At 43.3% G+C, this 11,917-nt stretch overlaps 1 protein-coding gene across 4 annotated transcripts in view; it reads right to left on the bottom strand.

Annotated features, from left to right (window-relative positions):
• srcap (Snf2-related CREBBP activator protein) overlaps window positions 1-11,917 on the bottom strand; it is a 44,452-nt gene that overhangs the window by 8,738 nt on the left and 23,797 nt on the right. For all 4 annotated transcript variants that reach the window (XM_079492850.1, XM_079492851.1, XM_079492848.1 and 1 more), the window contains 15 exons: window positions 11,671-11,840; window positions 11,190-11,320; window positions 9,927-10,139; window positions 8,934-9,095; window positions 7,912-8,067; window positions 7,344-7,679; window positions 6,812-6,999; window positions 6,117-6,430; window positions 5,713-5,915; window positions 5,374-5,543; window positions 4,001-4,197; window positions 3,205-3,319; window positions 2,558-2,689; window positions 561-737; window positions 154-237 (listed from right to left, as the gene is read on the bottom strand). In XM_079492850.1, coding sequence (XP_079348976.1) covers window positions 154-237; window positions 561-737; window positions 2,558-2,689; window positions 3,205-3,319; window positions 4,001-4,197; window positions 5,374-5,543; window positions 5,713-5,915; window positions 6,117-6,430; window positions 6,812-6,999; window positions 7,344-7,679; window positions 7,912-8,067; window positions 8,934-9,095; window positions 9,927-10,139; window positions 11,190-11,320; window positions 11,671-11,840 — 2,748 coding nt within the window. The remainder of the gene's footprint in view (window positions 1-153; window positions 238-560; window positions 738-2,557; window positions 2,690-3,204; window positions 3,320-4,000; window positions 4,198-5,373; window positions 5,544-5,712; window positions 5,916-6,116; window positions 6,431-6,811; window positions 7,000-7,343; window positions 7,680-7,911; window positions 8,068-8,933; window positions 9,096-9,926; window positions 10,140-11,189; window positions 11,321-11,670; window positions 11,841-11,917) is intronic.

Below are 11,917 nucleotides of genomic sequence, written 5' to 3'. Positions count from 1 at the left end.
ATGGACCTATTCTATTGATGGGTCAGTGTTGTATGTGGACTAAGAAAAGAAAATAGCATCTATAATTCTATTTCTAACTATTATTATTTAAGAAATATGTTAATGAGACACAATCTTGGTTAGTTTGTAAATCCAGGACAGAGGTTATCTCACCTCAGCTTGCTTCAACTCCTCCTTGCACACATCCTCCAGAGAGGCCTCCAGGAAGTTCATTGCGTAGCGCTCGATTGGAGTTAGCTGGATAGGGAAAGACATTTTAAATGAAAATTAAGCATGACCTTATTGTTGGACGTTTGTCTTTCACCCCTAACTGCTACATCCACAGTTAAGCACAAAGAAAAGAAAAACACAAATATTAAATATTTTGGATACACATTTCTTTTTTAGCAATACCACATTCTAAATTAAATCCTTAACTTGCAATATTGGCAAATGGCTTATTTTTTCATTGCAAAGATATCATTGCCAGTGCCTCAAATTAGAATAGGGCCTTATAGAGGATAAAAGTCTTGAGATGTATCAACTCATTTTCAAGGGGGTCCTCGATTATGACAACTCACCTGCTCCACCAGGGCAGCAATTTCTTGCTCAGCTTTAGAGAGCTCTTCAACCTCCTCCTGTTCCCCTCCGTCATCCAGTGGGATGTTTTCGTTGAACTCCGCCAGCTCGGCCACCTGCTCCGCCTTGGCTTGGGAAGCGGCCATGATATCCTCCTCGTCCTCTGCACGACACAGTGCCTGGCAGACATGTTGGAAAGACGTCGGTTAGGGTCCATCAATTTAGCACCACTTAACCCATTTTGACCTGAGATCAGATTCTAAAAATGTCTTCTACATCCTGACAGTTTTCTGAAAAAGCTATGTTTCTATGGCTGCGTTCGAATTCATTCCCTATGCCCCATATAGTGCACTACTTTGGGGTTCCGCCATTTTGTTATAGTGTCCGAATATGTAGTGAGCATTTTTGCACCCTAATGTAGTGGACTGAAGTATCCCACAATGCACCGGGAATTGTAGGGACCATCCGATGGTCACTACAATTACACAGCGAAGAAAATCTGCCCCATAATGCATTGCGCAAGCTCGCCCTTGAGCGCACATGCACGCGTTTGCGCGCACGTGCGCTGCTTCTGCATGCATGCGCTTATTGCGCTCCAACTCAGAAGAGGCAGAAGTTGAACCAGCGAAAGAAATCAACACAAATGTACTCTTAAAACTTTCGTTTCCCCTCTCTTTTCTTCCCTGGCGGATCTCAAAGCTACAGATCTCGAGACAAATGATCTGTGCATTTATTTGCAATTGTTTTATTTTATTTATTTATAATAAAACAATTCATTTGCAATAGTATTACTAATCTGAACCCCTTTCTGACAGCTGCCCTGCTGGCCTATTTGACTCCTATGCTGCCTCAGAACCTTTTTATATCAGCTCTCTTGTTAGTCTAGTGGGCTGTTACGCCGCCTTTCAAACCATCGTTCATCGGTTCACGGTTTCGCGCCCTGCTGCCGACACTATTTTTACAACCGCGGACTTTTTTAATAGTTTTTGGATTAAGGTTGGTGAGGTTGTCATTTATGTGCTAAAGTCAAATATATATTTTGTACATGCATGTGAGACATATTAATTCCGAACATATGTTTTATTAATATTAATTAATTCCTGCCATTAAAACATATATGTTATCTAACATTATTTCATTGAATTGCGCTAAATACATTAAAACTTCATTATGTAGGCAGCAATTTATTGGACTGCTGTTTCTGTTAACGTCCGTATTGTGAGCAGAGCTTGTAGATCGGCTACTAGTTTTCATATTGCTGGATAATGGATATAATATTAATTTATTGATAATAATCATAGGCCTATGTTATTTTAAAATAATAACCTTTTTATCATCTTTTCAGCAGCAGCGTTTTGACTGGTGTCAGTTGATTCTTCATATCCAAATGAGTGAAACGGCGGGATGATTTGTTTATTTTTCATACAGTTCTTTATGAGGCGATCTGAAAAAACCCTATGGGGATTACAATGCAAATAAAAAGTACATGAACCCGCGGACCTATAGCGCCCTCTACCGATATTGACGTCAGAGTCGGTGCTCCCCATACAGGGAGTATTGTCCGAATTCATCACTATTTGAGTCCACTGAGTCTGGGTCCCCGTATGGGGAGTAGGGAGTAGGGAACAACCCTAGCAATTCGAACGCAGCCTATGTCAGTGGTTCTTTGATTTTTCAAGCGCTACAAGCTTGTAGATCTGCTATTATTTAAACGGCTAAAGCATAACATAATGCGAACACCAAAAGGGGTTCCTGCCCAGAATGGGTTAAGTATTGTAAGCAAGTAGATTAAATCTGTATCAGTACAAACACTGGGGTTATTTCTCTGGTATTGTGTCTCTGAATATTTTATCATCATTCTGATTCAGTATATAATAATAGTAGTATCAGTATAATCAGTTTCACCTAACACAAGTAAAAAGAAATCAAGGCGCTGTCTACACATTAAAATCATCAATGTGTTAATATAGCCATTCACAACTCAGTAAGCGTGTCTGACCTGTTCCAGGATGGTGGTGCTGTGTTTGTTGACTGCCACCACCTCCTCCTCCTCTCCCTGGGGCACAGACAGCTCTACCGCCACCTCCCGCTTCTCCCCCTCATTCATGTCAAACAGGTCGCGGATGGTTTGCTGAGGGAGGCACAGACGAAATGGATATAGTGATTCTTACTCAAGTGGACAGTGGTTTTGTCTAACTCCCCCACACCCACACCATTTGTACTTTATTTCTGTTATTTTACAGCAAAAATGAGAATAAATAAATATATATAAATAAATAAATAAATAAATAAAAGAAAATGACACCTATAATGACGTGGCTCAACTAGTTTGAAAGTAGTTAAATGTTGTTGGGGGGGGGGGGGGGGGGGGTTGTTTTACAGGGTATAAGTGTTGAATTGTGCACATGTACTGATAAATAGTAAATAAAATAATAATTCTGAAGCTTTTCTATAGTTGTATAGATTGCAATAATTATGTGTGTTTGTCACAAAATCCCAAGGCACAGCTGGACCCATCTCACGGCACACCAGAGTGACTCTAGTGTGCACACAGTTTGGGAACGCCTGAACTAGAGAATGAATGAATACAGTACAGGACCCTATGTTAAGACACATGAGACCGGTGACCTGTTCAAATCTACGTACCTCTTTGAAGAAGGCGGTGGTGAAGTTCCCTCCCTCGATGGCCATGTCGCCCAGCATCCTCTTCTGGTTGGCTTTCTTTAGGATGTTCTCCTCCACCGTGCGCTCACTGATCAGCCTTTGAAGGAGAAAGAGGAAAGACCAAAGAGAATTCACGCTGGTCTCTACACTGGAAATGTTGAGCTGTTAAATGTTGGCCGTTTAACGGTTTGAGACAAACTTATTAACTCCCACAATTATCAAATGTTGCTGCCCAACTGTATTTCGGAAGCTCAAGTAGAAAATAAAGCCAATGTCCTGTCTCCACCACTCTTTGATTTTCCAACTAGAAACCAAATGAGTTGAAGCCTAGCTAGCTAGCTGCCAAGCAGAAATGAAAATTCTAAATACATTTGGAAGATATCTTTTAATATATATTCGTGAACACCACTTTGTGATTGGTCGAATACGCTTCCTGTCTGAAGAGCAGCAGATAACAGCTTGAGCTAGATTGCTCACAACGTTGTGTACCGTAAGCTTGTAGATCTGCCATTTTCTTTCTTTTCACATGCCCATAACAGGGACGCCAGGTTTAAAGTGGTTAAGACAGAAAGATGATTTTGGTGAACAGATTTTAATTTCAATATTTCAAATCTGACCCATCATCTGACATAAAGACATAAAGTATCAATTAATTTCTATCATACTGTAGAACTAAATGCATCCGGGGTGACCGGTCCCGAGGCACCTGTATATGTGGACGTCTCTGGTCTGCCCGATGCGGTGGCATCGGTCCTGTGCCTGAGGCAGTGTACTGTACCTGTATATGTGGACGTCTCTGGTCTGCCCGATGCGGTGGCATCGGTCCTGTGCCTGGGCATCCATGGTGGGGTTCCAGTCGCTGTCGTAGAACACCACCGTGTCGGCGCCCGTTAGGTTGACGCCCACGCCACCGCTTCGCGTGGACAGGATGAAGCAGAAGACCCTCGCGTCTGCGTTGAATCGCTCCATTAGGGACTGGGGACGTGGGGGGGGTCCACAATTAATACACTTTTCTATAGGAGGTAAATACATCCCTGTACTACTGTATGTGTACTGAACTGAACGTCGTAACAGAAAGTGTGTATGTTCCATTTGGAGGCATGTTCCAAGTCCATTTGGAGGCATGTCCATTTGGAGCCATTTGGCACATTTCCAACTGAATTCTTTCCTTTTTCTAGTGCCAAAACATGTAGTAGTAAAAGTTCAGTTGTGCATGTGATTTTAAAATGTAATGACATGAACCAAAAAAAACTTTGAACCTGTGTATTTCTGAATGCCACCAATAAGACATTATATTCTTGGACCAACTACATTCCCATTGAAGTTACTTAAGTAGTCCCTACACACGTACACACAATTACTAGGGCCAGTTTTATTCTCAGTCATTTATTTGAGCTACATGCAGCATAATAAATACCCAAAATGAATGGAATTAGTCAAATTAGTGGGAGTTGCATTAGGATGCTAAATGGCACCTTGATACAGGATGTGAGCACTGGAACACATTCCATTAGGTCCAGCAAACACGATTCCTTTGGTCGATGAATAATGTGTTAATAGATTTTATTTTAACACATCTTGTGCCCAAGACGTCTGTGGACGTCCTGGGTATTGCGCAACGTGCATAGCCCAAGACGTCTGTGGACGTCTAGTAAAAAAAATCTGAAAAATCAAAACCCTTTTTTTTTTTTTTTTTTAACACGTGTTGCCAAAGTTTGTTTTTTTCGCCATTGAGAATGCATTTGGCGTTTAAATTAAATAACTCAGAAACTATAAAACATTTCAAAGTAAAAAGTTCCAGCATGTGTCTCCACAGTCAGCTGAATTATAAAAAATGTGAATGGATTTTCTAGGTGAAAGTGATTTTGGGCAGTTAAGCGTGGGCTCTCAATGTGTTAAGTGGTAGCTCATTAAACAGCCTGACTCTACTCAATTATGTCAACAATATTCTGCATCTTCTGGATACAATGTCAGCACATGTACCCTTTATTAATAAATTAATACAAAGAATAATAAATATAGACATAAGTCCAATGCACTTTTGCTTTCATAGTACCGTAATTAATATTAATCCCGATTCAACCATCTTGGCAAGCAAATGACACACAAACATTTTAAATTTAAGAAAATAAGAACATGCAAAACCCCGACCTGTCTCATCTCCACACGGGTGCTGCCGTCGAGACGGAGGTAGATGTGTCCATGGTAGTTGAGGAACTGCTCCAGTATATCCAGCATGCGCGTCATCTGGGTGAATATCAGGACCCGGTGGCCGCCCGTCTTCAGCTTTCGCAGTAATGCTTGGAGTGTCTGCAGCTTACCTATGCACGACGTACACACATTGATGGTTAAGGTCCAAAAAGGTATAAGATAATACCTCACCTCTGAGGTGGCTTGGCCTTCGAGATAAGCTTGATATAAAAGGCATAAACATGCATAATCAGTGTATTATCACTGGAAAACCGAGCTCTTAATGGCTTGATGACTTACCACAGTCGTACTGTATGAGCCTCAAGTCTGGGAAGTGGGTCCTCATGTTACACTGAATGCGGTGCAGAATGTGTGTGAGAGGGGTGAGCCGGGCCGACAGCTCAGTGGAAAAGAGGGCCTGCTTGTGGCTCAGTGAGGGGGGAGGATGGCAGCAGTGCATGGAGATGACTGGAGCCGCCACTGGAGGAATCACAAATGTAAACCTGAGATGAGAGACGAGAGAGATTATGTGGATGAGCTAGAGGGTTTCTGTATATGATGAACACTATACTTTTTCTCTTCCTGAACATGAATACCATAATCAGGATATGTATTTGAACGTATCTATAGGACATTACTTTAAGTTTCGATATGTACAGTCAATGTGGAATCAACTAACAACAAGCAGCCGGTCATCTACATACCTGTCTATAACGTTACTGAGCAGCTCTAGTCGCTCCTCTGTGGTGTGGATGGCTTCTCTCAGGGCATTACTCTGTCTCCAGTGGTTGCCCTTCTGTTGGGACTGCGCTAACAGGCAGCTGCTGTGACCCGAGCGACCCCAGTCCCCATGGGGGCCTGGGGGAGCCGGCGAAGGGCAGCGTCCAGGGAGAAAGGTGAGAAAGTCTAGAACCTCTCGGCCATAGACGGGCTTGGCCCCGCAGTGGTGCTCATTGACCCGGGAGATGAGGTCCAGTCGGCTAGCATGCTGCCGCTTACGGCTGTCTTCCAGCCACGGCTGGAGGGGGAAAGAGGGACGTGCTGTTGGTCACGTAGAAAAGGATGGAGGTGTAGCGCAGGGAACGCTTGATTTCAGTCATCTTGCAAATGATCTTGCAAGACCATTTCTGAGGCTGTTCAAAAGGTATGCTAAATAAACTAAGCGTTAAAAATGAAGGGTGCAACGCTACTGGAACACAGCCTGAAGGTCAGTAGATGTAAGACAGAATAAACAAATTCTCTAAAAAGTAGTGCTGCATCCCTTTTCTATCTTGATAATATACTATTGAGAAGTTCAATTCTCTTCTATTATTTGAAGACAAATTAAGCACAGTTGGAGCAGCTTCATGGACATTGTGAATTTGTTTGAGGTGTAAACAGGATGTTGTGGCAGCCTCACCATGTAGAAAGGAGAGCGTGGCGGTGGGGGAGGTACAGGCTTAGGCCGATGAGGGGCTTTTCCAGCTGCACTGGAGCTGGACTTGGTAGGCAGTGCAATTTTACTGGAACTGCGGTCATCGTTTGGAGTCACTGAAGCCTTTGATGAAGACGTGGAAGATGCGGAGGAAGCATTTACACGAGCTGGAGCTGAGGAAGAGCACAGAAAAAGAGTGAATGTAAACAAGTTCTATAATGTCCATTAATACACAGATGTGTTTTTCCTTCAAGCTGCTGGAAAGCATTTAGTGCAAGAAAGCAGTCATATCTAACCTAAAGGTTAATTATTTTGAATGCATACTTGTGTGTCTACATCCTGATTAGTATTGCAGCAAATAAAAAATAAGAAAAAAGAACACTAAATAAAACTGCTACAGGTGCAATAAAACAAACAAACTGCAACAACTATTCCAACATCAGCCGTTGCCATGCAAGAACACAACCATGTAAGCTTTGAGCGAAAACAAAAACAAACGTTTTTCTCCTTCGCTCACCTGGCTGTTCAGTACTTGCTGGCGGAGGCTGCACTACTTTGAGTATAGGGCGAGGGGGCTGGGGGTGACTGGGGGTGGAGCAAGGGATTCTGGGTGGGGCTATGGTATAGGTGGCAGTGGCAGGACCAGGGGTCCGCTGGGCTATGTGAGTGGTAGTGGGGATTCTGACAGGGGTTGTGTTGGGATGATGGTGTGGGGACGGGGATGGATAGGGGGCCACACGGGGGGAAGGGGCCACTGCCAGGGTGGGCACAGGCCCACACTCCTTGCCTGGTGCTGCGTGCTGGCGCACCACAATCTTCACTATCCCTGGACTGCTCACCATGGATGAGGGCACTGAGGACAAACACAGAGAGGACACCATTTAAACCTTCAGCAACTAGGGCTGTTGCACTGTTTTTTTTGCATGGGTACTGAATGAAACTCTGATGTGTAATTCTTAATGCAGAGAAACCGGTAATCTGTATTGAAATGAAAGGGATATTTAACTTTCAAAAATAATAATAATAATAAAATAAATAAATATTGGGCAGTGTGGGAGAAAGAGCGGAGAGAAGGGAGGAGGAACCTTGCGAGGAGACACCGTGAGGCAGATGGGTCCCAGAGGGACTTGGAGAAGAGGTATGAACAGGGTGTGTGTTGGCTGTACTGAGGAGAGCCACCTGCGCAGGCTGGCTGATTAGGTGGTGCTGCCCCCCGCTGGACACCAAGTGCATCACGTTACCTGTAGAGTGGAGGGAAGGAGAAAGGAAAATGTCAGTCACTCACACATAACACGCTTTTAGAATGATTCGCATATTTCTCAGAAACAGATCAAGAAGCCATTCCCACCCTTGGTACTTAATCTTTCAACAAAATGGTCACTTTATCTTGATGCATGTGAGACATGGCACTCGAAGCTTTTGTTTTGTCGAACACGTTAGGCTATTAACACTTCTTTTGCGGGGAATTTTTCATAATAAAAAAAGGCGCTAGAGTGCCATGCAGATTTTACTCTGAAAAGTCCCGCCTTCCATTACCCAAACCCGGGAGGCATAATTTTCCCTTAGTACCTCACGCAACCGCGTCTTACGTCTCTCTAGAAGCGTTAATATTCCAAACGAGGTGCTTGCTGAAGTCAGAAATGACCAAAAAACATCAGCGTTGTGATCGAAACCATGGAGAGCGCAGTAGATTTAGAGTTATGAGCAACTTTTGTCGGCCGGTAAACAAGGAAGTGAACGGCAGTGCGCATGCACAAAACCGGTCTAGCATCGCTGAAGGAAAAGCAAAAGAAAATAAAGAAATAAAATATTTTTATAATATGGTTTGATATCAATAAAAAGGACCTAAAGACACCTATACACGTCCATGGCACCCCGTGGTTTTGATTCTAAAGACGTGTATACACGTCATTAGCATAACTAGTGATATCTATCCATCTCAATGGGATAGTTCCAGCCATAGGAGCAATGTTTGGAACTATAGCCCATGTGACATCAAAGCGTGTCGCCACACTCTTACTAGATTACTCTGGGATGTTGGCACTGTCAACAGTTTCATTCATTGAACAACAGTAAGAACTAAGAACATGCCACCGCTGACACTAACCTTGGACTGGGCGTGGTGGGGCCACAGGAACTTGGTGGATATGAGCTCCAGACAGAGTGAGCTTGTTGCCCTGCAGCTGAAAGGTGACCGGTTTGCTGCCCTGGCATGACATAGGACGGCCCGCCAGTGAGGCAAGCTGGGCTATACTGACCACCTCTCCAGCTGGTGACAGGATGAGAGGGGCATACAAATCATTAAACCCCATCGGTCTGTCTTCTGGATTAATGACTTTCCTCAGCACAGTAAAAAATACAGATGGAGAACGATCAGTGCATAATGGATTGGCTATTTTTGTAGAAAATAGCCAATCTACATGCTCACAATGACGCAGTGTCGCAAAGCAACGCGCTGTGAGCTTGTAAATGTGCTAATTTAAAATTGTACTAACATTACTTGACTTTAATTAAAGAACTCGCCCAGTAAAATATGAAACATTTTGCTTTGTCAGGAATGCTGAATGAGTAAATGGGATCGGCACATTGTTGGCCGTTTGCTGCAAACTGACAGTTATTGTCACACTTGGGTGTTTCAGCAATGTGGAATTAGTAACAGACATTGCCAATTACAGGCCACATCCCCAGACACCAGGCCAGCAAAAAACAAGCATACATACTTCCAATTCGTCAATTAAACATGAAATCGGATTCTGTTAAATAATTGGCACATCGGCTCGGAATCAGTAATCCATTTAGGGTGATTTATATATGGCTACACGCTACGTAAAGTAACGCTGTCACTTTGCATTGCAATGATTGTACCGTTTGCACAGTTTTTATTTGTGAGGACATAGCATCCCTTTTTGGTGTGTGCCATTAAAGAAATGGAAATGTGAGTACTTTGTCCGGTATTTATTTACATTTTTTGATGTGCTACCTATTTGGATTTTTTAAATTCCTACATTTTGATGTATACTGGATTTGGGTTTAGCACTCCACTGAAAACCATTGCTGATGCGCAACCTCCTTTTCTCATTTATCCATTGTTGATACTCACAGGGCAGCCTGGCCTGCATGTCCGGACTGAGGAGCACTCGCTGGGGCATGATGTTGCTGGGCGGTGGGGTAGAGTGAGTGACATTGGGGGCGCGTGGAGCGGCTTGGCGGATGGTCAGCACAGGCTTAGGCGCGCTGGACCTGATCGATATCTGTGCGGCAGGAGGCACGGGTGGACGAGGGAAACAGGGTATGGGCGACACAGAACACACCACTGAGAGAGAGAGAGAAAAAAAAAAGAGAAAGAGAGTAAGAATGAGTGGATGGGGGATAAAGCTCAAGCTTTTTAGGAGATACTGTATACCAATTTTGACGTCATGTTTAATGATAATGTCTTATTTTTGTCATCTTATAATTTAGTCCTCATGTTTTGAAGCACTGAGAAAACTGTTGCGCCTTTTGTCGTCCTTTTTCTTTCCAAACTTGACTACGGTAGCGGTGGTCTCAAAAACATAAGGGAAACTTTGACAGGAAAAGACTCGCTCACCGTATAGAAAATAGAAGTAAAACTCCTTAAACTAAGACTTAGAAAAATATTTCTTCTTTATTTTAACATGCTCAAAGTGCTCGTGCTCAAAGTGCAATTTAAAAATCACACCCGTGTGAACTGAGTGGTGTAAGGTTTTATATAGTCGTCTGACGTAATGAAATCACACCCGGATGTGATTTCACAACTGGCTTTTTTTGTGCAGAAAAAATTAGCATGGTTGCTACGGTCATCCAGTTCACCCGGGTGTGATTTAATTACGTCAGAAATTATTTTGAACATAGCAACCATGCTCATTTTTTTCTGCACACAAAAGCCAGTTGTAGGAGTGGTTTACACCACTCAAAAAGCAAACGTTTCGGTCCTAGGACCTTTGTCAGTGCTATATGATTTTCACAGACACAGGACTTGCTCTTAAAGAGCTCCAAAACAATACAGCTCAGGTGCTGAGATTGCTAATTGATGACATCACCAGATGGTGGGGCGTGGACATTACAGAATAGATATACAAATTCACACAGTTATATAGGAAACAAGAATACTGCATACAATACATCACATGTTGACAGACTTCATGTTTTGCTCAGGGACACTTCAACACAGACTGGGTGGTAGTGGTTGGCAGTGACAGACTGTACACATGGGGGGGGGGGATTGGAAACAACTACATTTGGTAAAAAGTTGTAAAGAACGAAAAATGATTTTGGACACAATAGTCATTCATTTCCAATGATATATTACAGGCTACAGCAGTCAGTCGGTGAGTGTTTGACCAACCTTGTTGAACGACGGGTGCAGGGATGATCTCAGTAATGAGAGGCATCTGTGTAGCAGGGGGAACAGGGCAGGTGGGTTTGTTCATAAGCAGGACAGTTCGGCCGTCAGCCTTTGGAGGTGGTTGGAACATCCTTTAAAAATAAATCACACCCGTGTGAACTGAGTGGTGCAAGGTCTTATATAGCCTGATCAGCTGTGGTCTGACGTAATGTCAGTGACCATAGTAACCATGCTCATTCTTTTGGGCCCCACGTACAGGTACACACAAACACGGATACAAACAAAGCTGGTTGTTGGAGTGGTTTGCACCACTCAAAAAAAGTAGAAAAATGTAATGTAGAAAAATGAAAAGGCCAAATGGGTAAAGTGTCGTATTGAACTGTAAGCCACTTGAATATAGGTCTGAGTGCTTAGTAAAAGCCCTTTATGGATAAATAGTTAAGAAGAATAAAAGTGAATGACGAGTTGCTCAAGTGCATACCTGTTAACTTTCATGCGGACTGGTTTGGGCCTCGGAAGGGGTTCAGGAGACTCTGCAATCTCCTGGATGAGCTGCCGACCGACCTTGTAGCGGGGCAGAAAGGTCTCTGCCTGGTAGCGAGACAAACAGCCCTCCAAAGACACCAAGTCAAACATGGACAGGTCACAGCGCTAAGGACACACACACACAAACAAACTATGTCAGACCGTGTATACAAGGTCAAACTCAAAATTAGCTCATTCCGTTG

Source organism: Electrona antarctica (genome assembly GCF_951216825.1).
Source record: "Electrona antarctica genome assembly, chromosome: 22".
NCBI lineage: Eukaryota > Metazoa > Chordata > Actinopteri > Myctophiformes > Myctophidae > Electrona > Electrona antarctica.
The sequence above is the reverse complement of the archived record's forward strand: the minus strand, read 5'-3'. Positions and strand labels throughout refer to the sequence as shown.